The sequence below is a fragment of the Plasmodium inui genome (genome assembly GCF_000524495.1).
Source record: "Plasmodium inui San Antonio 1 unplaced genomic scaffold supercont1.23, whole genome shotgun sequence".
In the NCBI taxonomy this organism is placed as follows: Eukaryota; Apicomplexa; class Aconoidasida; order Haemosporida; family Plasmodiidae; genus Plasmodium; species Plasmodium inui.
The window spans coordinates 81,997-104,979 of record NW_008481857.1 but is presented as its reverse complement, the minus strand read 5'-3'; the positions used below and the strand labels follow the sequence as shown (position 1 = coordinate 104,979).

Here is a 22,983-nt window from a genome sequence, read left to right as displayed (position 1 = left end):
AGGCAAAAAGTGCAAAAAATGCCAAATAAAAAACGTCTTCACTAATCAGTTATAAACGAACAGATACACCTTATTAATGTAAATGAATGACTTGTGTTTGTCCGACTTGAAATATAAGTTTGTTATAAATTTGTTATTTTTTTTGTTGCATTTTGAGTTATACTTGTACTGGTAAAGCGGTATTTTTTTGTCCTTGAGAATATTTTTTTCTCTTCGCTCGATTACGCTTAAGGTTACGATCGGGATTTCATCGTACTTTTCGTTGCTCCTTGACATAACGCCCAGACATTCGAAGTTGTTGTTCTGCGGGATGGTTTGAATGGAAGGAGTGTGATGCAGGAGGGTTTTCTCACATTGGGAAGGTTTCAAATATAGGGGAAGTGGGACATTTGCAAAATGTCAAATGAGTAACGGGTTTGGAATCCCTCATATGAGCAACGCAAGTGGGAGTTTCTTGCATGGGAAGCAAACATATGTACGGAAGCATGTGTAAAAATGTACGCGTAAGCATATGTTCATGCGAACTGCCTGTGCCCCCTACCAGTGTGTGCAACCCCGACACATCCACGTCGCAGCAGGAATCCACCTCGTAGTGGACATAATCGGAGTAGTTAATCTGGTTGGATGAAAACGCGTCCTCTTCATCACTGCTGTAGAAGAAATTTTTCTGAAAATGGGGCGGAGTCTTTCTCGTTTTCATCTCCAGGGTGTTATTTATGCTGGACAAAAATATGCAGTCTGCTAATTTTTTTTTATGCACAAAACTGAATTTAATTAACAGGGCTTTAAAAAAATTTAACGGATCGAAAAGATATTGTATATTATAGAAACGTAATTCCCCTGTGATGTTCCAAAAGTACAGCTGCTCCTTCACGTTTTCGTAGTATGTAACAAAACTGTCGATTGTTTTTATTTTTCTGTTAAAATTGGAAATCCATTTTGTTGGCACTTCACTTAGAGAAAGGGAAATCATAATTAGCTTCGTCTCTTTGTCGATTTTTTTTTTATTTTTATTTAACTCCTGCTCAATTTTGATTATATCATTGTACACGGAATTTGTAATTCGTCTAAATTTCTCTGTTTCGTTTGCGCAACATGATTGGATGGTCGTTATGTTTCCTTTGGCCCACTCTGCATTAATGCTGATGCTGTATTTGAATGTGCACTTTAGCTTCTTAATCAATTCGTAGAATTCGTTCATTTTTTTTATCTTCTTTAGGAAGTCCATATTTTCCGCTTTGCGTCTGTTCACCGCTTCCTCCTCCCTCGGGCTCCAGCTGTATGTCTTTGTGAAGAATTTTGTGTCGTCGCTGTTGTCATGGTTATTGTTATCGTTTTTGTCATCGTTCCTATTCTCGTTCTTGTCATCGTTCGTATCATCGTTTGTGTCAGACGTGGTTGGGCCATCACCATGTTGAGTGGCATGGTCAACTTCAAGGGCATCATTTGTCTCTACCCCGTTTGAGCATTCACGTGTGTCCTTTTCAAGCCATTCTTTTGCACACGCAGTTGGTTTATCTGCGCCTCGAGGGGACTTTCCACTTTGCTCATCATCTGTGTTGAGTAACGAACTCGAATAGTAGTCACTGTCCAGGTTGAAGAAAATATCGCCGTCATTGTTTTCTTTGTTGTATATTAAAACTTCGTCGGTGCAGATTTTTTCCAAATTTTTGAGCATCTTTTCGTTGTACTGTTCGTGCTGCTTCTTGTCAGCTTCGATTTTCATTCCGTATGTTTTGCAGCTGTTGAAGAGAGGGTAGCTCTGAGGTTAGAAGGAAGTGCGAACAGGATGTGGGAGGCAAAATGGGCATACATACGTAGGTACATGTCTATAGAACGCGGTGCAATGTGTGGAAGGAGGGAGAACACGGTCAGGGAAATAACCTCCCCAACCGTTCTCCACTGTAACTTCCCCCTGTTGGGATACACCCTGTTGGGAGATACCCCGTTGACCTTTACCTTAACCAAATTGATATACTCCTTGATGGATCGATTCATTACAAATTTGTAGTCGAAGTTTTCATCGGCAGAGTAGACGAACTCGTTTTTCTCGTTAAACGCGTATTCGTTGAAGTATTCCTTGACGTAGCTTTTTATGATCTTCCGATCATTGGCGTTGACTTTGTTTCCGTACCCATTTAGGATGATCTCCCTGTAGGAAAGCAGGAGGAGGAGGGGGTAGTTCAAAAGGGGAAGCCGCCGTACTGTGTATCACATTTGGTGTAATTAAGCATGTGGTGAGGTGAGAAGGACACAGCACGGGTTGTATATGGTGGAGTACGCTCATTTTCGCAGCTGTTTCAATTTGGGTCCTACTTTACGAAGGCCCAGTTGATGTTCACTTCCTGGATAGACTTCTGCTCGTGGGTGGGTTTCTCACTAAGAAGATTAGAAGTGGGTGTACACGAATTAGAGCCTCCAGGTAACGTTGCGTTCATTTGAAGAAAATCCAAATATGCAAGGAGACAGTCGAATGTATTTTCGAAATCCTTCACGTCGAAGTAGTAAGGTTGATCAAAACCGTAATTATCGTAATTGCATCTGGATGATAGAATGCTATGGAAAAAGGAAAGAGAAAAGAGGAAAGAGTTTACAAAGTTATTTTTTAATTTGTCTTTATACATATGATGGACGTAGGGAAACAACTCTGTGAGGAAATTTTTTAAGTATTCATTTTTGTGTGAATATATTTTAATGGCTTTCTTCATAATCGAAATGGAAGTCTCTCCCTTTTCTGATGTTAAGTACATTTCAAAATTGGAATGAATTTTTTTGCTATTATAAATTTCGTAAAATTTTTCAATGTTGAAATTTATCAAGTGGAAATTCTCTAGTAATAATTTATTTCCATTTTGTAGGGAAGTTTCTATGACTATTTGTATTTCAGTATTGAAGTTATTTCCCACGCTGAGCGTTTTTGTGCCTCTATGTTTGAGCAGAATGGGATCATAACAAGTGTTCGGTTCTGTAATGTACATAAACGTTTTCGCATCTATGTAATTTAGATCCTTCGATAGATTCAAAGGGGTAGGGCTGTTCATATTTTCAGACAAGTCCAAATAATTGGAGAGCAAAAAGTGTAAGTAGTAGTAGAGCCTATCCTTCCTCATAATGTACAGAAATAGAATCACTTCTAGTGTTTCTAACTTCTCTAGTTGCGGTTTTTTTAGAAAGAACAAATTATCTTCCGGCCTCTTGTCCTTGTACCAATTGAGGTATTCCATAGAGTTATTCTTCATATCTTGAATGAGCGCTTTGAAATTTGGGGATTGGCTGTGCAGAAATTGGAGCTGTCTTTTCTTCTTCTCATTTAACCACTCTATTTTTAGAGAGAGCGCATCGGGTGTATTCATGCTTGCAATTTTTTCAACTTGTAAAAAGAGGGAGTAATACTTTTCCTTTTCCACTTTGATAGACCTACCAATGTGATGGAGCTTCTTTTCTTCGAATATTAAGGAGGAGTAAAAGAGGAAGCTGAAAAAGAGATGGTCCTTCTTATGTATCGTGTTTAACAGGAAGACGAAGCAGTTGTGTGTGAATTTTTTTATCAATTGATTGAAGTTACAAATTAGCATCTTCTTGTTGATGTGTTTAATTAAGTTGTTCAGGATATTTAGCAAATAATTAAAGTTGAAGCTGTAAGTCGATTTTGCTCTGGACTGTTTCTGGAGCACTTTGTAAATGGTATGGAATCGGTACCCCAGGAGCTTTATATTTTCCGAAGAGTTTTTAATTTTGTTAATTTGCTGTTTGTACTCCTTGAGCATTTTCTTTATTTCCATTTTTTTCAAAACGTTGCTATTTATAACGTTCATCAAATTTTTGTTGTTATTAGCTTTGTGGTTAAATGTACAGAGCTCGATGATCATTCCGTCATCCAGAAACTTCAGCGTCTGTTTGGTCTCGTAGAAGTTTCTAATCTTCGTGTTAAAGTTGATGACGTTTTTTTCGTCTTCGTGTTTCAGTATGATGTTTACAATTTTGTTCACTATTAAGTTTTTGTCTATCTGGAAGTCAATGATGTTTACGTAGTCTTCCACGTCTTGGAAGTACCTGTCGCTGGAGTCGCTCACGAGGAAAAGCCTGAACTGGCTGTTGTACTCCAGCTTCTTCTTGCCTGCAGAGGGGGTGTACAGCGAATGGGAAGCACCAAACGGGACGGTGTCGGTCTCATCGGGACGCTTCTTAACAGAGCGCATCTTAAGAGGGCGCTTCTCATGAGGGTGTACCTATGTTGATGTAGTACTTCCCGTTGGCCAAGTACACATTGCGCTCGATGACGGGCTCCAAGATGCTGTAGTTGGAATTCAACTTGATCTCCCTACGGTTTAGCCTAAATTTCAGGAAGTTTCTCTTGGCGAGGAGATCCACCCGCACGCGTTTGAAGTTGTCCTCGTGTCGATCATCGCAGTTGAATCCCTCGTCATTGTTCTTATCATAGATGTACAAATTTTGGAAATTAAAAAATGGAATGATCAAGGTTCTTCCGTATATTATGCACATGTCTAAATGTTTGCTTAAATTTTCATCAAAATTGTGAATGACCAAGTTATTGCTGTAACTTTTTTTGAGCCACTCGATTCCGATGTTTTGTTGGTCCAGTAGCAGTGGCCACCTGAAATGGTTAAGCGAGATTAGCGCATTCTGAATGTAAAAAATGTGCCTAGGGAAGTTGTCCGATATGAAGAACGAGACGATGCTGTCACATGAGTAAATACTTTCTATTTTGATGTCTTCCCTTATGAGGATATTATTTTTTTTTATAATTTGTTTCCATTTGTTGAGCAAGTAGCATCTGTACTTGTAGTTAAAAGGAGAGGAGTAATTTAAGAAAAAGGAGAAGAGCAAAACTTCTGACACGATGTATTTATAATTATTCTCAATTTTTTCAATCGTGTAGATATATTTTTTTTGTATTTTTTCTAAAAATTGTTTGATTTCAGAAATGGGCAAGTAGGATTTATTAATTATTTGTAATTTTTTATTTAAATTTTCAACAACTTCTGTATGTGTGTGTATATCCCTTTTGTTGTTTATGATGGTGGATTTTATTTTGTGCATTTGTTCCATTAGCTTTTGGTTTTCATTTTCGTACTGTTCTTTTTTTAATTTATTATTTGAAATGGTTTCTTGCATCTGGCAGCTACTCTTGTAGTACTCCTTATATTTAATGAGGAAGGTAATCCACTCGAAAAAGTGCGTAAACAAGTTGTTCGTTTGGATGATTTTCTTCGTGCTGTAGACTATCTCATCTCTGGCCATATATTCCTTGATTCTCTTAACCTGCTTATCAGTAATATTTTCCTTCTTGAAATTGAAAAAAAATTTTGAAAAGTTTTCCTTTGCGATAAAATTTTTAAAATAATTCCAATTGTCGTTATTATCATTTAGGAAGGAGTTCCTCACCAGTGTGTTTATCATAATCGCTATACACATTTGTGTTAAATCTGGAGTCCCTATTTTTAGTATATTTTTAATTTCATTACTTTCTACATTTTGAATTTTGAAGATGATATTGATGCATTCTTCTTCAATTTGTTTCTCAGATTCGTTTTTACTTTCCATCATTTCGTCAATATCATTTGCGACTTTGCTCAGCACTTGTTGATTTGCGTTAAACTGTTGTTCTGTGTTTTGGAGTATCTTCGAATATGTCTTAATGGAATTGTGCAGATGCTCAATTTCTTCTTCGATTTTCTTTATGGACGAGTGAACGGACTGTATTTCTTCGTTCATGCTGTTATAATTTTCGAATATGCTTTCTACTTTTTTCAGCCCCATTTTGAACATATGCAGTTGTTTATTTTTGTAGTTTAATTTATTTTTTAGTAAAATGTAAAACATGATTAGTGCGTCCGTAAAGTTGTACTTGTTAATTCGTATAAAATCCAAGTTGGAGTTTTTCTTTTTTAAGAAGCTTTTCAAATCGTAGTATACTTGTATGAACACGTCCACGACATTTTCGAGTTGCGTCTCAATCATGCTGTAATAACTGTACTTATTTACTTCTTCGTTGAAATTGTTCAATTCGTGCATTGCTTTTTTGTTGCAGTCCTTCAAATTGAGGTAGTCCTTATTTTTTGCGGCTTCTTCGTTTGCTCCTTTTGGAAAAGAATCTTCACCCGAGTTTTTTGTTTCATCTTTCTCCGCCGTTTCCTGCGCATCATGGGCGTCTTGTTCCTTCTTCTGAGGTCCCTCCTCGTTGTCCTGTCCCTCCACATCTTTTCCGCTTTGATAATATTCGTCCTTGCTTGGGTCCTCTTTCGGTTGGTCCGTCTGTTTATCATCTCGGTGGACATCGCTATTATCGCTGGCTATGATACCTCTTGCTGCGTCATTCGTGAGCTTCTCGCTTCCGCCGTCTTTTGTATCCTCCCCCGTTTCGCATTCTGTATTTTCCCTCATTGGTTTTTTTGGCATAGCGTTTTGCATTTGGCTCATTTCTTTCTTGCTACTTTTTTGGCCCGTCTTTTGGGAAACTTTCTTATGTGTTGGTTTGCCCTTCAGATTATGTGTATCTCTTTCTCCGTTCTTTTTGGTGTTAGCCTTGGTTACCCTCTTTAGCGGCACGTTCTCTTTTCTCATCATTTTGGGGCCTCCTATGGGTTGTCTTTCTTTCCTTTCATCGTTTTGTTTGGACGAATTAGCAGTGATTTCGCTTTTCGGTGGAGGCCCGTTTTTGCCTGTTATTCCCTTTTTGATGAGTTTATCACCGGGTCTTCTCGCTGTAGTTTGAGGCCCCAACGAAAGTATTCCTTCCTTAATGTGCGACGCCGACGTGGCTTTTCCCTCATTAGTTTTAAGATTCTTTTTCTTGTCATTTTCCTTTCCATTCTTCGTTCCATTACTGTTTATCTTCTTCTTGCTTTGTTCCCCTTCTTTCTTCTTGGAAACACTTTTTTTTTCATTTTCACTTTGGTTTTTTTTTTTTCCTTTTCTTATCTTCTTCTTCTCCTCGGGTACTCCCTTATCGATGTCATCATTTTTGTTCAGTTTGTCTTTTGTTTTCTCCGCATCCTGGTTTGGCTTCCCGTGGGGATCTGTTTCGCTTTCTTCGTCATTCGGCTTGGGGAAATTTCCTTCTGTTTGGTTATCCGCATCATGGCCATCATGAATCACACCATTTTCATCATATGCTTTAGCGTGTTCGCTTCCGCTCTCCTTTTCCGTTCCACGATGCGCTTCTTTTTTTCCACCCGTTGGAGCGTCTGCCGTGCTGTCCACCCCAGCGCCTGTCTGGTTTTCTCCCTCATTTGGAAGGACATTCTCCCTTTCGACTTCACTTCCTTTTTCATTTTGGCCCACCTTCGGGTTATGTTTTTTGTTTTTCTTTATGTAATCCTCCGAGTTGATGAAAATTTGGTTGGCCTTATTTTTCCCCTTTGTCTTTTCCCTCTTCTGAAGCGCGATGCTTTTGCCTTCCTTTTCTATGTCATCTTCCAGCGTATTTAGGATGGCTTTCTTTTTGAAGTTGTTCAGTATATTATCGATGAAGTGATTTTCTTTGTGGTTCTTTAAGAAGAGGTGGCAGTAATTCGTGTACTCCTCCCTGGACCAGCTATCCAGGTGCACAACATTTACGTCGCTGTACACATTTTTGTAATTTTGAAAATTGCTGGAGTAAAGATCGAACCATTTCTCGTGAACTAGACAAACGTAGGTATTCTTTTTCATCTGTAGGGGGTGGTGAAACAGGAAAGGGTGGATATCTACATGTCGTTGTTATGGTGGAGAGGAACAAGAGGGAGGCAACAGTACACACATGTACATAACGTGTAGTGACAACGTTCCTATTTGGAAAAAGAGTTTTCTCTCCGTTAAATGGGAAGGGGGACGGCATAGTTCACAAAGTGGAGGACATATTTCAGTCCCTTCATCGATATTTGCTCTTTTTTTTTTTTTTTTTTTCTTGGCCATTACAATAGTTTGGATGTTCTCCCACTTGAGTTCATTCGATATCAAATTCGTTTTTGTGTACAAATGGAAAAGTTCCTTTTTGTCAAAGAGAGCAGAGGGAAACTTTTTATAAATTAGGGAGTAAAAATAATCATCAAAATGGTAGGAATGATTTATGAGTATAAATAGGTGTCTCTTAAATCTTAATCTGTTGTAGTAGTTAATTTTGTCTTGAGAAGTTTCCAAATTATTAGACTTGTTAATCAGTACAGTATTTATATTCAACATGAAGGCAATGGCATTTAGCAATATGATGGCTCTCTTTTTGTTCATACAAATGAGCATCGAAGAATTTATGTTTTTACTTATATTTTTGTGGACTTGTACTATATTTCTGAAGTAAAATTCTACGAACATTTTTGTGTTAATGTATAGGTTGTTGTAGCTGCTTAGACTCCTCACGAATTCGTCTTTCAGGGAATCTGCGTCGATTTTTTCGTGTACCTGTGGGGTGGGGGAAGGACAAACATGTAGAGCGCACGAGCGGAGAAACTCTTCAGGAGTGAAAGGGTTCTTTAAATAGGTTTTTTTCTCCTCCTTTATCCCCCTTTCTTTCTCTTTCTCCATTTCTCTACCTCTTTGGAAAAGTAATTAAAGTAGGTAAACGAACTTTCCTGGTTTAGGTGCTGAAAATGCTTCCCCGCCATGGCTGAAAGAAGGGGGAAATGGAAAAATGGTAACTCTGTTTTTATGAATGGTGATGAAGAGGATGGGTGAAACGGAAGATTAGCACTAAAAAGTTCCCCGATTATTTTATCATTCATTACTTCTCATCGTTTTTAGAATGTCCTTTCTGTTATCCTTTTTGAGGATCCTATTGAGGATGATGTGTTCGGCACTTTCACTGCGAAGGGGAAAGTAAAGCATCCGTGTGTAGAGGGAAAACATGCGGTTTTACTTTATTGGGCTGTGTTATATATATGGGTTAAGGTGCATTTTTTGCACGGCTATCTTCCTATATCTTTTTTTTTTTTCCTTTTTATCTGTTCGTGCTCTCTAGATACCACCAATTTGCGACGACGTCCTGCTCATTTTGAAAATTCCACTTGGTGTAGAAGAAGTCTTGGTAAAGTAGAAAAATATTTTCCTTTGTGAACAGCAAGTGGTTTTCCTTTTTCTCCTCAAAATTGATATCTTCGTGTATTTTGAAGAAGATATCCATGCTGTAATTTACTAGCTTGGTGTGTATGCCCTGGGACGAGGAGGGAGAAGCGGTGCGAGGCATATGTGTGTATATTTGTTCAGGGGGGGTAAGAAAAATAAGGAGTATGCAAAAATGTGTACACACGCTCGTCAACATCTGTACGATTTTGTTCTACCTGGAATGCACCCTTCAGAGTATGATTGACGATCGCGCTAAAATAACCCACTAGGCCCTTTCTGCTGTTGTTTAAAAAAATCGAGGCGTAAGAATAGAAAACAGATTGGTAGTAGCTATTCCTTTTCATGTGCTCGAAGTTTAGGGATATTATACTCTTCACATTTTGGACGCTAAGGGCTTTATTCTCGAAGTAACACAAGTTCCTTTGCAAATTGTGCAAGAATTCGATGGAAGGGTTGTTGCCTTTTTCCTGAGAATGGGAAAATAGTCCGTGGAGGTAGTGGGATGAAAGTCGGTGCAGATGATGGGGTGGATGTCGCCGCAGGTAGTTAGATTAGAACTGCGCAAGAAGTGGAATCGAAACAGGTGGACGCGGGTGACTCTATTGGCCTCAGGCTCCGCTCCTGCTCCCTTCCATTCCTCATCTTACGTAATTAATGTGGATGTCGTCTATGCAGATATAAAGGACCGAGTGGTGGAAGTACTTTTTGACGTTTTTTTTTGTCATTTTCTCATAGAGAACTTTAAAATTTAACACATTTGTGTGTTTCAAAACGTCGATCATGAGGTGGTCAATTTTGGAGTGATTGGTCACGATTTCTTTTAGTATGGCCGTTTTGCAGTTTTCTGAGAGGGGGGCACAAAAATTAGGGTATCATGAGGGGAACCCCACAAATATTAATTTGGAAGGAAAGGAAGAGAACAGAACATTGGATAAAAGGGTTCACAGTGGGAAGTCTGCCTATGTTAATGTACCGCCCATGTGGGGACGTGTTAGTCGTTAATTTTTCCCCTTTTTGAATAGTCAAAAGGAGAGAAGATGTACAAACTGTGGATTGTTCTACATGGATATTCAACACATGTCCGTATTGCTAAGTGCGTATGGATGGTCGCATAGGATTCGTGTTACTTGTGCTTCCGATCAGGGAAATGTTGGACTCGCCCTTGTAGAGCAAGCTAATCGAGTTGAGCCTATTCTGCATTTCTTCGTCGTAAAATATTAAGAATTTTTCGTCCAGGTGGTTTTTTGGAGAAAACTGCACGTGGGTGAAGTGAAAAAAAAAAGGGTTGTGTGACTTCCATTTGGAGAGTGGCCTCACTTTATGTTTAGAGTCTATTGCCCATACGCATGCGCATGGAGAGCATCGCGCTGGGGTTACCATAAAAAAGTCGCCGATGGGAATCCACGCGTCCTTCTGTATGTGGTAGAAAGAGCTTCCCAAATTGCTGCCAAAGTTGACGTTATTAGACGAAGCCAACTGTTTTAAGAAGATAAAAAAGTTAGATTTATCCTGATCATTTAAAAAATTGTTAAACAAGAAAACGAGACAACTTAATAGAATAAAAAGAGCCTTCTCTTTAATGATTGAAATTTTAGAGATTTCTTTCTTGCTATGAAATTCCACTTTTTTATTATTTTCCGCTTCAGCTTGTAATATACACACATTCTCTATGTAATTTTTGTTTATATTATCCAAGTCGTATTCCTCGTTAGTGACGCATTGCTCGTAGTTTTGTTCAGTTAGTTCTGCTTCCTTCTGGCAGTGTATGCCCTTTTGTGATTCTACCATTTGTGGCAAAGTAGACAAATCGTTATGTTCACTTCCTGTTCTGTCGTCCTCAGTGGGTAGCAGCTGGTTGAGTTCCCGTTCTCTTAAAAAAATTAATATGTTGCTTTTAAAAATGTCCATGAAATTATTTATGATTACTTTCTCCTCCACATTGGTATGGAACAAACAAGAGCGCGATACATGAGCATCACCCAGGGTGATATTTTTTACGTCTTCTTTTTTATAAAAATTATTTATGTTAAAATGATTTCCTTTTTTCTTTTCTATGTAATGAAAAATGGGAAGAAAGAAATTTCTATAAAATAACTTCAACTCATCGTACAATTCGATGAGGATTCTCTTTTTTTCCTCATAGTTGTTCATATAAGTTAAGGACGTTTTATCATTCTCTGGTTTCTTTTCAAAGAAGAAGTTTGTGTTAAGGATGCCGTCTATCAATTTGGAGCTTTTGTTTTTAAAATAGTTGTAAATGTTGGTGTTGTCCTTGATGGAAATTTTGTTCATTTTGTTCATCAGGTATGGATCCATGGCGGATATGTCTTTGCACTTGGGGGGGAAAGAGGACGTATTGGGCAGTGAGGAAGTATTTGGGAAAGTATGTAAGGGTGAGCACTTCAAGGAGCGATTCGCATAACAATAAGGGGGAAATATAAATGCCTTTTGGTGAAGATCTAACTTTTTACATGCCTAATTATTATGAATTGTGTGTAATTAACTGATTGAGGCGTTGCAGGTTTTTAATTATCTATGGAATTGAGTAACTAAGGTTTGGCCCTGACCGTTGCCTCCTTTTCCGCTACACGTGCGTTTCTACTTTTCCGATGGGGGAATTTGCCTATTCTTGTAAGCCACCTCTGTGGAGATACGTTATTAACTACGCTATGCCATAATTTGTTTTGTAACTTCCTTTTGTAACGTTCTTTTGTAATGTTCTCCTTTCACTGTTCTGATGCTGTATCTGTTCGCGTTTTTCTTTACCTCAATTATTATCTTCACTCCGTTTTCTGGGTCCGCTCCGTCCACTTTCTCCCTCTTAGGATAAACCAGGTTATCCAGGGACAGCACATTGTATATGATGGGGTTCAGAAAGTTGAGGTTCATGATGAGTGTGTATTCTTTGTGCTTTTCCTGCTTCTTCTTTATAACTTGGCGTAAAAAAGCTTCGTTGAAATGGTTCTGGGAATCTGTGAAAATTGACATTTTTCGAGGAGGGGAGAAGTTCATAGTGTGTGGATATGGATTTGTACATATTTACACGTAAGAGAAGTATCCACTCTACGACCCACATTGTGATTCGTAACGTAGGGAACTCTTTTTATATGTGTGGTCCTTCTCTTTCACTCTTAAAAGTTATGGTTGTTAGCCGCGCTGGGTAACTAATTTTTACCATACAAGGCGTCCAAATATATGAAACCATATTTATGACCGTACAATTTGCTGTAAATTTTTAGCAGTGTCGACTTTCCGCTGTGGGGTCTTCCGAACAGTAGAGACAGGGACTGATTATGCAGCTTCTCTTTCAGCACGTACACGTCCTTTTCGTACTTGTGGAAGAGGTGTTCTTTGAGATAAATATACTCCTGCTTTAGCAGCTGTGGGTCGAGTGATAAATGCATGTGGAAATATGGCTTATGTATATGTTATCACTATTAGGGGGGGCGCGGCATATCGGCATGTAGATGAACCCCCCCTTTGAGCCGCACGCTCCCCCTAAATATCAAAAGCTTTATGTAGTGAAGTCCCCATTTTTTATTACCTCCTTGAGTCGTTCCCGTCCCTCTTGCAAATCATATTTCACATTCAGGTCCACGTCTAGAAATTTTTTTATCAAATTGTGCAGCTCATTCTGCTTAATATCTTTTAACTTGTCATAGTAGTAGATAAAAATATATTTTGCTAGCAACTCGTCTGTTTTCCTTTCTTGATTTTCCTTCTTGCACAACGATATAATGTTGATGACGTCATTGAGCACATTATTTTCAGAACTGAAATAAATAAAATTCAAGTACTCCACCAAATTACAGATTTTTAAGCACAAGTTTTTCACGTTTTCGAAATTGTTGACGTAGAGGAGTATCTCCACGATTTCGATCTGTTGGCAATTGTTTAGGATAATTTCTCTGCACAAGCTCCTTAAATTGATGGGGAGGCTTCTGCACCTGTTTTTGGAAGAAGAGGGAATATACAAGTAGAAAAGGAATCTAATACGTATGTAGTAGGTGTGTGCAGGTTAAATCACAGAGCACCTACCCGCACGACTTTGACGTGAAGAATATCACGGAGCTGCTATTAAATATCACGTCTTTGCTGAAGAGGTAGATGTTCTTCTCCTTCTTTTTGAGGCCTTTCAATTTGGAGGGGAAAAACAGAGATGTGAAACTACGGCTCATAGGTATGTGTAAAAATGTGCATGTGTAAATACACAAGCGGACATTCTAGCCCCTCCAAAATTGGCTTGTTGATATAGGCAGAAGAAACTGTGCTGTACATGTTTGGATAGATCTGAACGCGTTTGTGAGGACGGACAATAGCTCCACTTTCATTTCGTCCACATTTTGGAAGACCAAAGCGTAGCCTAAAATAGGGTTAAAAGGAAGGGGTTCATTTGGTGGATGGGCGGAATTGCAAGTATAATGTATATCTACGGGAGGACCCCCCTGCGGTTAACCGTGCAATTACGAATATATAAGTATAAAAATATACTTTCTCATTTGTTTGTCATTTTGCTGCGTACCCATCTGAATAGAACCCAGTATGTAATTTCTTATGTTGTGTGTTTTCTCATCTAGGAAGTACGTTCTTTGTCCTGTGTGAACAGGGGGATGAAGTGAATCAAGGAGGACCACGCGTAGTAGTATCTGTACATTTGCGTGTGTAGGCCTAAATGAAACGAAACGGAAAGAGGAAGCTATGCGCACGACTTCCTCCTCTTGCTTACCTAGTGTAGATGTGATATACCGGATAGTGGAGGCTTTGTTGTTCCCGCACAAGATGTTGTAGTAGCTCTTATGCATATTGGAGCATATCGAAAACACGTACTTATTATTCGGCAGCATGTTTATGAATAGTCTATTATTTTCTAATATATCATAGTTGTATCTTAGGGGTGGCGTGGGTAATGAAAAAGAGAATACTTATTAATGTGAGGGGGGTAGCATAATTGGGGGGAGTACCGATTCCTCTTTATGAGAGCTCGTCAGAGGGATGCCTTAAAATTCCCCAGAGTTGGAACAACTCCCTTGATATCCCCTGATTTGCCTATCTCATTACTTAAAAGTGTAGTTGCCATATTTTACTGCGATCTGCTCCTTGTTCTTGTCAAAGCTGTATCTAAATTGGTAATGCAGGAAGAAATTGTTTTCATCAAATAAATTTTCTTGGATGATTTTTTTTAACGTGTCGATAAATTCCAAGTATATAATTAAGGCTTGCTCTATTTTCTGCGCGTTTCTTTCTTTTTCTTTTTTTATTTCCTCTGCTATGTCGTTGCACTGAGGGGTGAAGAGGAAGCAGGTGCTTATGTTTGTTCCCAGTGGAGTAGTGGAGGGCGTTTATTCTCAAATGTTACACACTCACTGTCGTATGCGCATCCTTGTCCATCTACTGTCCTACCAAATTTTTGTGCCTGTCCAGAACCCCCTGGGTGTATTCCACACTTTTCTGCTGAAGCACGTTTTTTATTTCTTCGCTCAGAATGATTTTTATGACGGTAATGGAAACGACAGACACGTTGTTCATGATTATCGGGATTATCCTGAAAGGGGGGTAAAAATCGATGCGGTTATTCTCCATTTTGTGGAGTGAGGCAGCAGTATAAAAGTAGACATTAACTAATTTGAAGGACAAAACGTGAGGGATAAACATCTGCGTAACATTTGTAATAAATGTGCAACACGTGGTATGCACAAAATGGCAATTTTCAAAAAGAGTGGAGGAACCGATGCGGCACATAAAAGGACTAAATACAATACATGGTTTCGCAATTAGCAATGGAGTAATGCTCTCCTGCGATGAATAGCAGAATGATGTGAATTTTCCAGTTTATGTTAATTGGCAAAATTATGCCCACGCGCAGTAATGTAGTACAGCATGTTTACATACTTGGTAGTGTTGTAGTAGCTTTTCAAACTCGATAAGATGTTTTCCTTCAAGGTGCTTTTGATTTTCTCTTTCAAAATGACGTATGTGTCTATCCCCATTATCTTCACCCCATTTTTTAAATTCAGCGTGTTATTTTTCGTAGTAACGACTTCGATGATCTGTGCAGCGGAAAAGAAGACAAACAAATAAATAAATAAATAGGCAAGTGGGTACGCGCATATTTCCATGCACATTCCCATGGGGACACATTTTCCAAAGCGCAGAGTGAGGGATAGACTAAGATGGCGTCCTCAGCGACTGTACCGTTTTGTCTATGTCATTAAAGGACAGAAGTTCTTCGTAAATTATGAAGCAGTATTTTTTCAAGTTCTCCGTCTCAGTGTCCGCTGCGGGGTTTGATTTTGAGTGGGTCATGTCTTGAACGTAAATAGGCATAGGTGTATGTACATAGGTACACAATGTTCAGCGCACGGTTTAGCGCAATCTTATCCGCGCACGCCTCTTTCTCCCTACACAGCAGGCAGAACAACTCCTCGTCGTTCAGGAAAAAAAAATCGGGAAAGGAAAATTTCTTCTCTTGCAATAAGCGTTTTGTCTCGTTTGACAAAAATAACACACGCTCGTAATAATTTTTCAAAAAATAAAAAAACTGAGTGTTAGAAACGTGGAATAAGTTGAGATTTTTCTTCGCATTTTTCATTATCTGAACGTATGTTTTATTTATTCTGTCGAAATCTTTCATTTCGTTACTGAAGTGATTGAAATTTTCATTGTTGTAAAATCGTTCCAGTCTAGCCCATTTGTCTTGGGTCTAACACGGAGGTGTTACGCAGGCAGGAACGTGATGACTACGAGGACATCACCATGTGGAATATGCAAACGTAGATATATTCCAATGTGCAGAGAGGACATGATAACACAAGTATGTTTAACGCCGCCATTTTTTCAAAGGCGAGTCGAATGCCCACCAGAATCCATAGGGACAAGAGCTCATGAATGAAAAGCAGCTTGTTCTGCAAATGAGTTATTTTTGGTATTAAATCTTGCGCGAAATTTAAGTTCCTCATTTGGTGCAAATCGTTAAATGTCTTTTTTATATTCTTAAATATGTTTTTGTTGCTGTCTAGTATGAAGTGGTCGCCACATTTTATAATTTTTAGTGTCTCCTGTTTCCATTTATTTTCAATTTTGTTCAGGTGTTTTTCCAGCTTCTCCACTTCCTGCAAAGTGGAGCGTGGAACAAGGCGAAAATGTGTGAACGTGAGGGAAGGGGCATACCGTATGTGCAAGTGAGTATTCGCCAACATGGTTTGTGTCGGTTCCACAGGTGTCCCTCACAGTGGCGCCAACGCAGCGGGGGCTATACAGCCGCACGCCCCTTTTTTTTTTTTTGGCGCGCCTGTCAGAGGCTTCCCTGTTCCTTGCACGCACCTTAATTTTGTATATAATGTACTTGATGTCGTTAAAGTAGAGGTATATTTTCAGCTCGTACATATCGTACAGCGTGATCGACTTGATGTTAATATTTTTGTCGTTAATGATGATGGTGTTTTCAAAGGTGACTGGGTCCTTTATGTTGTTTCTCTTCAAGTGGAGGTCTATTATTTCTTGCCAATTGGTCAGTTTCATGTTTGTGTTTTGTAGAAGATACACGATTATCAGCGTTGTGTTCATTTTGTTTAGTTCTTCATTTATTTTTTTGAATGGCTAAGAGGGGAGAAGTGGAAAAAGACATCGTTGTGGAAAAAAGAAGAAAAAAAAAGGGGCAGCATTTTAGAGAGGGGAAAAGAAAGAGTAGGGGAAACGTTCGATGTTGTCAGCAGAGAGCAATGGCCTGGTGAGACAGGCACAAATAAGGTGATGGATAAGTGTACCAAAATGTTCTTCGCCTCCGGTTGATCCTTTTGCAGTTCTGTCAACTCGCTTTTCACCTCCTTTAAGGATTTATTTATTTCCTGAAGAGTTGACAAGAGAGTTAGGTGTGTACACGAATATTTATGCACATGTGGGATTAGCCGTAGACTTCTTCTTCACCCCAACTTGGTGCAACTCCTCATTTTACGCACCTTAATATTTAGCTTGTAGTATATAACATCGAGGAAGTCATTTATCCTAGTAGTATATGAATTGTAGATGGAGTAAATGGAGTTGTATATCTTTATGGTGTTCTTTAAGAGGTAGAAGTTTTCGAATTGGAAAATTTTCATGTTGCACAGAATTTGGGCTTTAATTATTTCCTCCTTCTCAATTTCCATTGTTTTGAAGTCGCTGATGTATTTTTTTAGGCTTTCCATTCCTTGGGTGATGAGAGGGGAGAACATGCGTATGGGGGTGTGTAGATGGGCTCCTCTAGGGGCATTCCGTTAGAACGGACGCGATGGAGGGGATGTTTTACAAAATGAAGGAGCGACTCTGCCCTCCGCGCTCTTGAAGTTACCTTCGCTTAAGTCGATATTTTCCGAGGACGGGCCGAACATATGAAACTTTTTCAGAATACTTTTCACCTTTTCTTCGAACACGGTTATCTAAATTGTAAGAGGTGCGGAGGAGGTATAAGCGGTAAAAGTTCACACACATGAGGGAAGACACATGTATTCATATAGATAATCAGTTTGGGTATCTTGCCAAAGTACTCGATGCTCTCGCCCAATTTACCTTATTCTTGGTGTTTTTGTAAAACTCCTGCTTTATGGTAAACATCAGGTTGTCGTTGAAGAAAGCAGAGTTGAGCATACTTAGGTACTGGGGGTACAGCAGAAGCAACTTCTGCTTTTGTTCCTCCTTTGTTGTGTTGTCACCGTATATGGTAAGCATGTTGTAAATTTCCTCTGTCTTTTGAATATTCATTTCGATGTTTATATTTTCAGCCTTAATCGTGTTTATCGTTTTTATGATATTCTCGTACTTGTCCATAGAGCTAGTGCATGTCTCCAATATGCCGCTGCGGGGTTGTGTGGCATTTTAAGAAGGCGTCATAAAAAAAGGTGTATATGTGGGGGGAAGGACTAACACTACCAGGAGCGGGGGGACGGCTTCATCATGCGTCGCCTTTCGGATCACCTCCCTGAGAGGAGAATGCAGGGGTACACCCGACGCACACATGGAGGCTCTCAATCACTACCTGTATTTCGTAATTTCGCTGAGCGTGGAGCACTTCAGCGTGGTGAATATAAAATGGAGGTTGTTAAAAAAGAACTTCTTCGAGTCGAGCAGTTTGTTCTTTATCGAGTTAAGGACGAAAGAAATGTTTAGCGAGATAAATTGGATTGTCTTTTTGTCGTTTTCTCTGTCAATCTTGTTTTGAATTATGGTAATATTTTTTAGGATATTATCATAGTAAATGAGAGGGTAGGAGATATTTTGGTGAATATTAAAGCTGCTTTGTGTCCTAACAATGGAGTTAATAATATTATCGTACTTCATAAAGCTGTATATGTATTTGTTGGCCTTTTGGAAAACGTTTTGTATTAACTGATGTATGTGTATGATCCGGTCGATGATAATTTTATTTTTGCTAACGCTTTGGTAGAAAGAGAATTTCATTTTGAGGAACTCGAAGTCTTCCTTGAGCGATATGGGCACTTCAATGCATGAGTAGTCGAGCCATCTGATAAACTCGGAAGAGGTTAGAAGCAGATTGGTTAACAATTTAGAGATCAACTTGAAGATATTTTGAATGGAGTTGTTCAGAAAAACATCCGAATAAATGTCTTCCTTGATGTAGAGACAAGGCTTATAGTTGTCTAGGAACTTTTTCTGGAAATCATTTTCAATTAGCGTTTCATAATTGCATAACCCTTTAATAATAATAAGACTTAGGCACTTGTAAATTTTGCATTGGTATAGGTAGTACAGCTCGTCCATGATTTCACATCTTCCCTTTTTGGTTTTCTCAACTATCTGTTCTATTTTAATTAAAATTTGTGATATTTCTTTGTATTTTTGTAAAATTTTTTCGACTTGATTTATTCTATATTCTTCAAAATAATTGAAGAAGGGTTGGATGTGCAAGGGTTTCATGTTTCCCCAGTCTATGTACCTAACCAGGTTCACATTTTGCATGTTGTAAATAATTTTGTCTATGCTGCTGAGCGAGTAGGAGAGAGACACGTGGACATTTTCGATTACACTTTTGCAGTTTTTTAAATCGTTTATGTAGTGGTCTATATTTAAGTTTAGCCAATTGATGTTGTTCGATATATATATGAGTTTCTGTTCGAAGCACTGAAAAAATTTTATGAGGACTTTCTGCTGAATGGTGGAAGTGGTGGTAGTAAAATTTTTGAAGAAAAAAATTATTTCGTTCAGCTCGTACAAATACCTGTACAGCTTTCTCTTTAAGTTGTACATGTTCAAAATTTCGATCGGTGTGTAAAAATCGTACATCGATTCAATATAGGCGTATTCGTATAAGGTCTTAAAGAAGGTCCTATCAAAATTGATGACGTAAAAAAAGTTCAGCTGCTTGTTTATGGTAATTATGTTGGAAGAGAGAAACTTGTTCATTTGAGAGAGTGAATTGTTCTTCCATATGACGTACGTCTCGATGATATAGGAAAACATTTTTTTGCAAAAGTTGACGTACAGTTTAACAATAATTTTGTACTCATTAGAGGTAGTAATATAGGTATTATTTTTGAATATTAAAATTGGCATCTTTATCTTTTTGTAGATGTTTAAACAGAAGAGGAACTTTTTGTAAATGTCCAGATCTTTGTTTGCGCACATGTTATTAAACAGGTCGATGTACAAGTAGAGTTCCTTTTTGTATAGAAATAATATGTCGTACAGCTTCTTAATGAGGAGTCTATCTATTTTGTAACTCTTCTTCAAGTTTTGAAACTTCTCCACTAAGAGGTACGTCGATTTTGTGTTCCGCAGGTTGGAAAATTGGAGATTAATAATTTTGATGCATTTTTTTTCTATCTTCAAGCATTGCTCATTCAGCCTTTTCATCAGTTGCATAATTGACTCGTCATCGTACTGGTAGATATTCTTAAGTACATCGTTAAACGGTTCGTACAGCTTGTTGATTTCTAAGATGATGCTGTTCATAATGTGCTTGTTATTCACCAACTTTTTCAACTTTAGAAGACACAAATCGGTGAAGTATATAATTTCTGAGTAAACGGTGTATAGCGTAGCCAAGACATGTTGGAGGTGCCGTATATTTTTGAAGATAACATTCTTGTCAAAGTACCAATTTTTTCGAATATCGATAATTTCGATGTCTAATTTGACGTAAATGAATTCCTTTTCGTAGAACTTTAAAATGTCTATACACTTGGAAATGACCTTTTTTATTCTCTTTGGTTTGTTCATTTTTTTCACCTTGATGGCTAGGAAAAGGATGAATTCGAATATAATGTCGGAGAGTCTGACAAAGAAGGCAATTATAATTTCATCTTTTCGGAAATATTTTGAACTTAGCCATATATTTTTTAACTTTCGAATGACCAGTTTGATGCCATTTTTCATTTGGTTGATATGATTACATTTTAAAGTTTCAAAAGAATTTTCCAAAATTTTACTAAATTTGATCATTTCAAACGATTCCATGTGAATATTTTCCACTTCCTTGATTAGCAATTTTATTTCGTTGCACAATTCTCCGTTGTAGTTTTTTCCCTTAATATTTTCTATAATTTGTTCGAATTTTTTGCTGTTAATTTTTTCAATTAAGCTGTAGATTCTGTGGTATCTTTCTTTCCAGTACTCCACTGCCGTCTTGTCGTTTTTTCGCTTCGAATCGTTTTTCTTTTCTTTGATGATAAAATCTTTTATTATGTTGGAAATGTTTCTCAGGTAATTGTTAATGTTAATCGTGTCATCCTTAAGTTTGATTATGTCTGCATTGATTTCGTTGTACGAGATTTGTTCCACCTTCAAAATCTGTTTGTAATAGCTTAGAAGGTAGTAGAAGGAGTTCAGCAGGTTTTTATTTTTGAGGAAATTTTTCTCTTTCTTTGTCACACCACGGTGGATTCCATTCCTTCGGATTTTATCCTCAGTTGGAAGGTAACTTCGGTTGGCACTTTTACTTTTTGTTACCCCATTCACAGCCTTGTCCTCTATCCCGAATTCGTTCATCTGCTCTGTGTGTTTCCCTCTCTCCATGATATTCAAATATTTATTTTCGTTCAATTCGTTTGTGTCATCTAGTTGGCTGGTCAGCATTTCCGTTTTTCTAAGGTGCTGTAGTTTGCTTAGGATTTGGTCAATCTTTACGCTTTGGTTTGTCTCCTTCCCGATGTACTCGAACACGTCGTTTTTCTTTAGTAAACATTGAAAGAAGGGGATAAAAAAGATTTTAAAGTAAGCCTTCAAATTGTTAATATAATTGTGGTGTAAATTTCCGAACGTGTAATTGGTGTTGAAATATTCGTCCAGGTTTTCGTGCCTTTGATCATTTGGGGCACTTTTAATTTTTAAGAAGTACACTATCTGCTTGGTTGCCTCCTTCTTCTTTTTCTGTTTCTCCTCTGCTGTATTGGAGAGGACGTTGGATGCTTCTGATGCTGTTTCTTTTTCCACGTCGTCCGCTTCTATATGGCCAAAACTCATTTTTAAGGTGTAACGTGTTTTCGTTTTCTTCTCTTTCTCATTTTTATTTTCTTCGGAGGGAGGGTTCCCCTTTGGGGACGCCTCCTCCTTTTTATCCTCCTTATTCGCTCCATGTGTGGAATTATCAATAGGCTTGTTGGCATTCTCGGTGTGTTTCTCGGTTATGTTTGTCTCTAGATTTGCCTCCACTTTATTATTTTTCGCTTCTTCTGATGGGTATGGAATTTCCGATTTATAGTCTCCTTTTATGCCATTTGTCTCGCTTTTTGGCGCCTTCTCCCGTTCATCATTTGCTATTTGAGTGCTTCCGCGGTTAGCATCCTTTCGCTTTTCTGCCCGTTCGATGTTTCCCCCCTCTTCGCTTTTGTCTTTCACTGCATTGTCAGTTTCATCAACATGGTTGTGACTGATTATTTTCTCCTTTGGTTCTTCTGCTTTATTCTTTCCCGCGTGCTGTGTATCCCCACTATGATTTTCTGTGTCATGTTCTTTGTCATTTCGTAAGGGTTGTATCACTTCGTTCGGTGTGTCCGGTTCCTTCGGTTCGTCCGGGTTGCTCAGTTCGTCCGTCTCATCCTCTTAAAAAGTGTATGGATAAGGAAAGGGAAAAATTATTAACTAATGCCCCTTTGGGGAAAATAGAAAGTGGCTAAACTTCTTCCCCTTTTCTGAATGCTTACCGTACGTGTACTTATGTACCACGAAAAACAAAGTGCTCTTCACAGGTGCCGATAGAAAGAAGTAATTTAAATCGTTTTTATTCTTTCCCTAATAAGTTGAGAAGGGTTAGCAATGGGGGTGTTTCTCCCATCGATGTGGTTGAGAAGTGCTGCAAAAAATGGGAACAAATTTTAACAAGCGTTGTGTTAAGCTAAATTAAGCTAAACTAACTTCCTGTATGAGAGAGTCAAAAACGTTGCTTCCAATCCTCAACAACGAAGTGATCTTTTGCTTTATGTAGCATTCCAGTTCATCATTCATGTTTCGGATCCTGGAATGGTTGAGCGTATGTCTTTGAGCAGGACGAAAGAGTGAATCGAAGCGCGCGAAAGCATATGCACAAAATTCATGTATCGATGTCTAGATTATGAGAATGAAAAAAGTGTGTTTGTCTTTATGTTTTTGTGTGTATTTGCAGGTTGGGTGTTCTTTTTTGATATTGCGAAAAGTGAGAAATTTTTTATAGACGCGAAATGGGTCCTATAATATAGGTCCCGTCCCATTGTGAATTGAGCGTTTTGCGCGTTTATGTTTTTTCTTAATTTATGCAAATGGGGAGGGGAATTGATGGGAAACTGTACCTTGGGAAGGCTAGCTTCCTTTCTGTCTCGATGGAGACTTCTCTATGCAAAAATGTACACAAGAAAATATTTGTACTTATTAGAATGTCGAAAAAAAAAAAAAATATACTGTGTGCAGTGCGCTTTGTCTAGCGATTTTTTCCCCCCTAATTAATACGAGTGATTTTAA

At 38.3% G+C, this 22,983-nt stretch overlaps 1 protein-coding gene across 1 annotated transcript; it reads right to left on the bottom strand.

Annotated features, from left to right (window-relative positions):
- Positions 1 to 45: 45 nt before the first annotated feature.
- On the bottom strand, positions 46 to 22,494 carry C922_04434 (hypothetical protein; the record flags this gene model as incomplete). The annotated part of the gene is made up of 34 exons (XM_008820017.1): positions 46 to 303; positions 542 to 1,762; positions 1,960 to 2,152; positions 2,317 to 4,117; positions 4,230 to 7,674; positions 7,921 to 8,400; positions 8,532 to 8,605; positions 8,724 to 8,800; positions 8,961 to 9,148; positions 9,276 to 9,527; positions 9,708 to 9,904; positions 10,188 to 10,314; positions 10,438 to 11,394; positions 11,827 to 12,032; positions 12,236 to 12,440; positions 12,605 to 13,007; positions 13,105 to 13,192; positions 13,337 to 13,423; positions 13,583 to 13,654; positions 13,787 to 13,947; positions 14,119 to 14,339; positions 14,461 to 14,602; positions 14,950 to 15,107; positions 15,253 to 15,335; positions 15,463 to 15,760; positions 15,918 to 16,169; positions 16,381 to 16,656; positions 16,824 to 16,904; positions 17,016 to 17,245; positions 17,387 to 17,474; positions 17,605 to 17,890; positions 18,071 to 22,091; positions 22,194 to 22,281; positions 22,405 to 22,494. The coding sequence occupies 34 exons, from the start codon at positions 22,492 to 22,494 to the stop codon at positions 46 to 48; spliced, it is 16,806 nt and encodes a 5,601-aa protein (XP_008818239.1).
- Between the last annotated feature and the right edge of the window lie 489 nt (positions 22,495 to 22,983).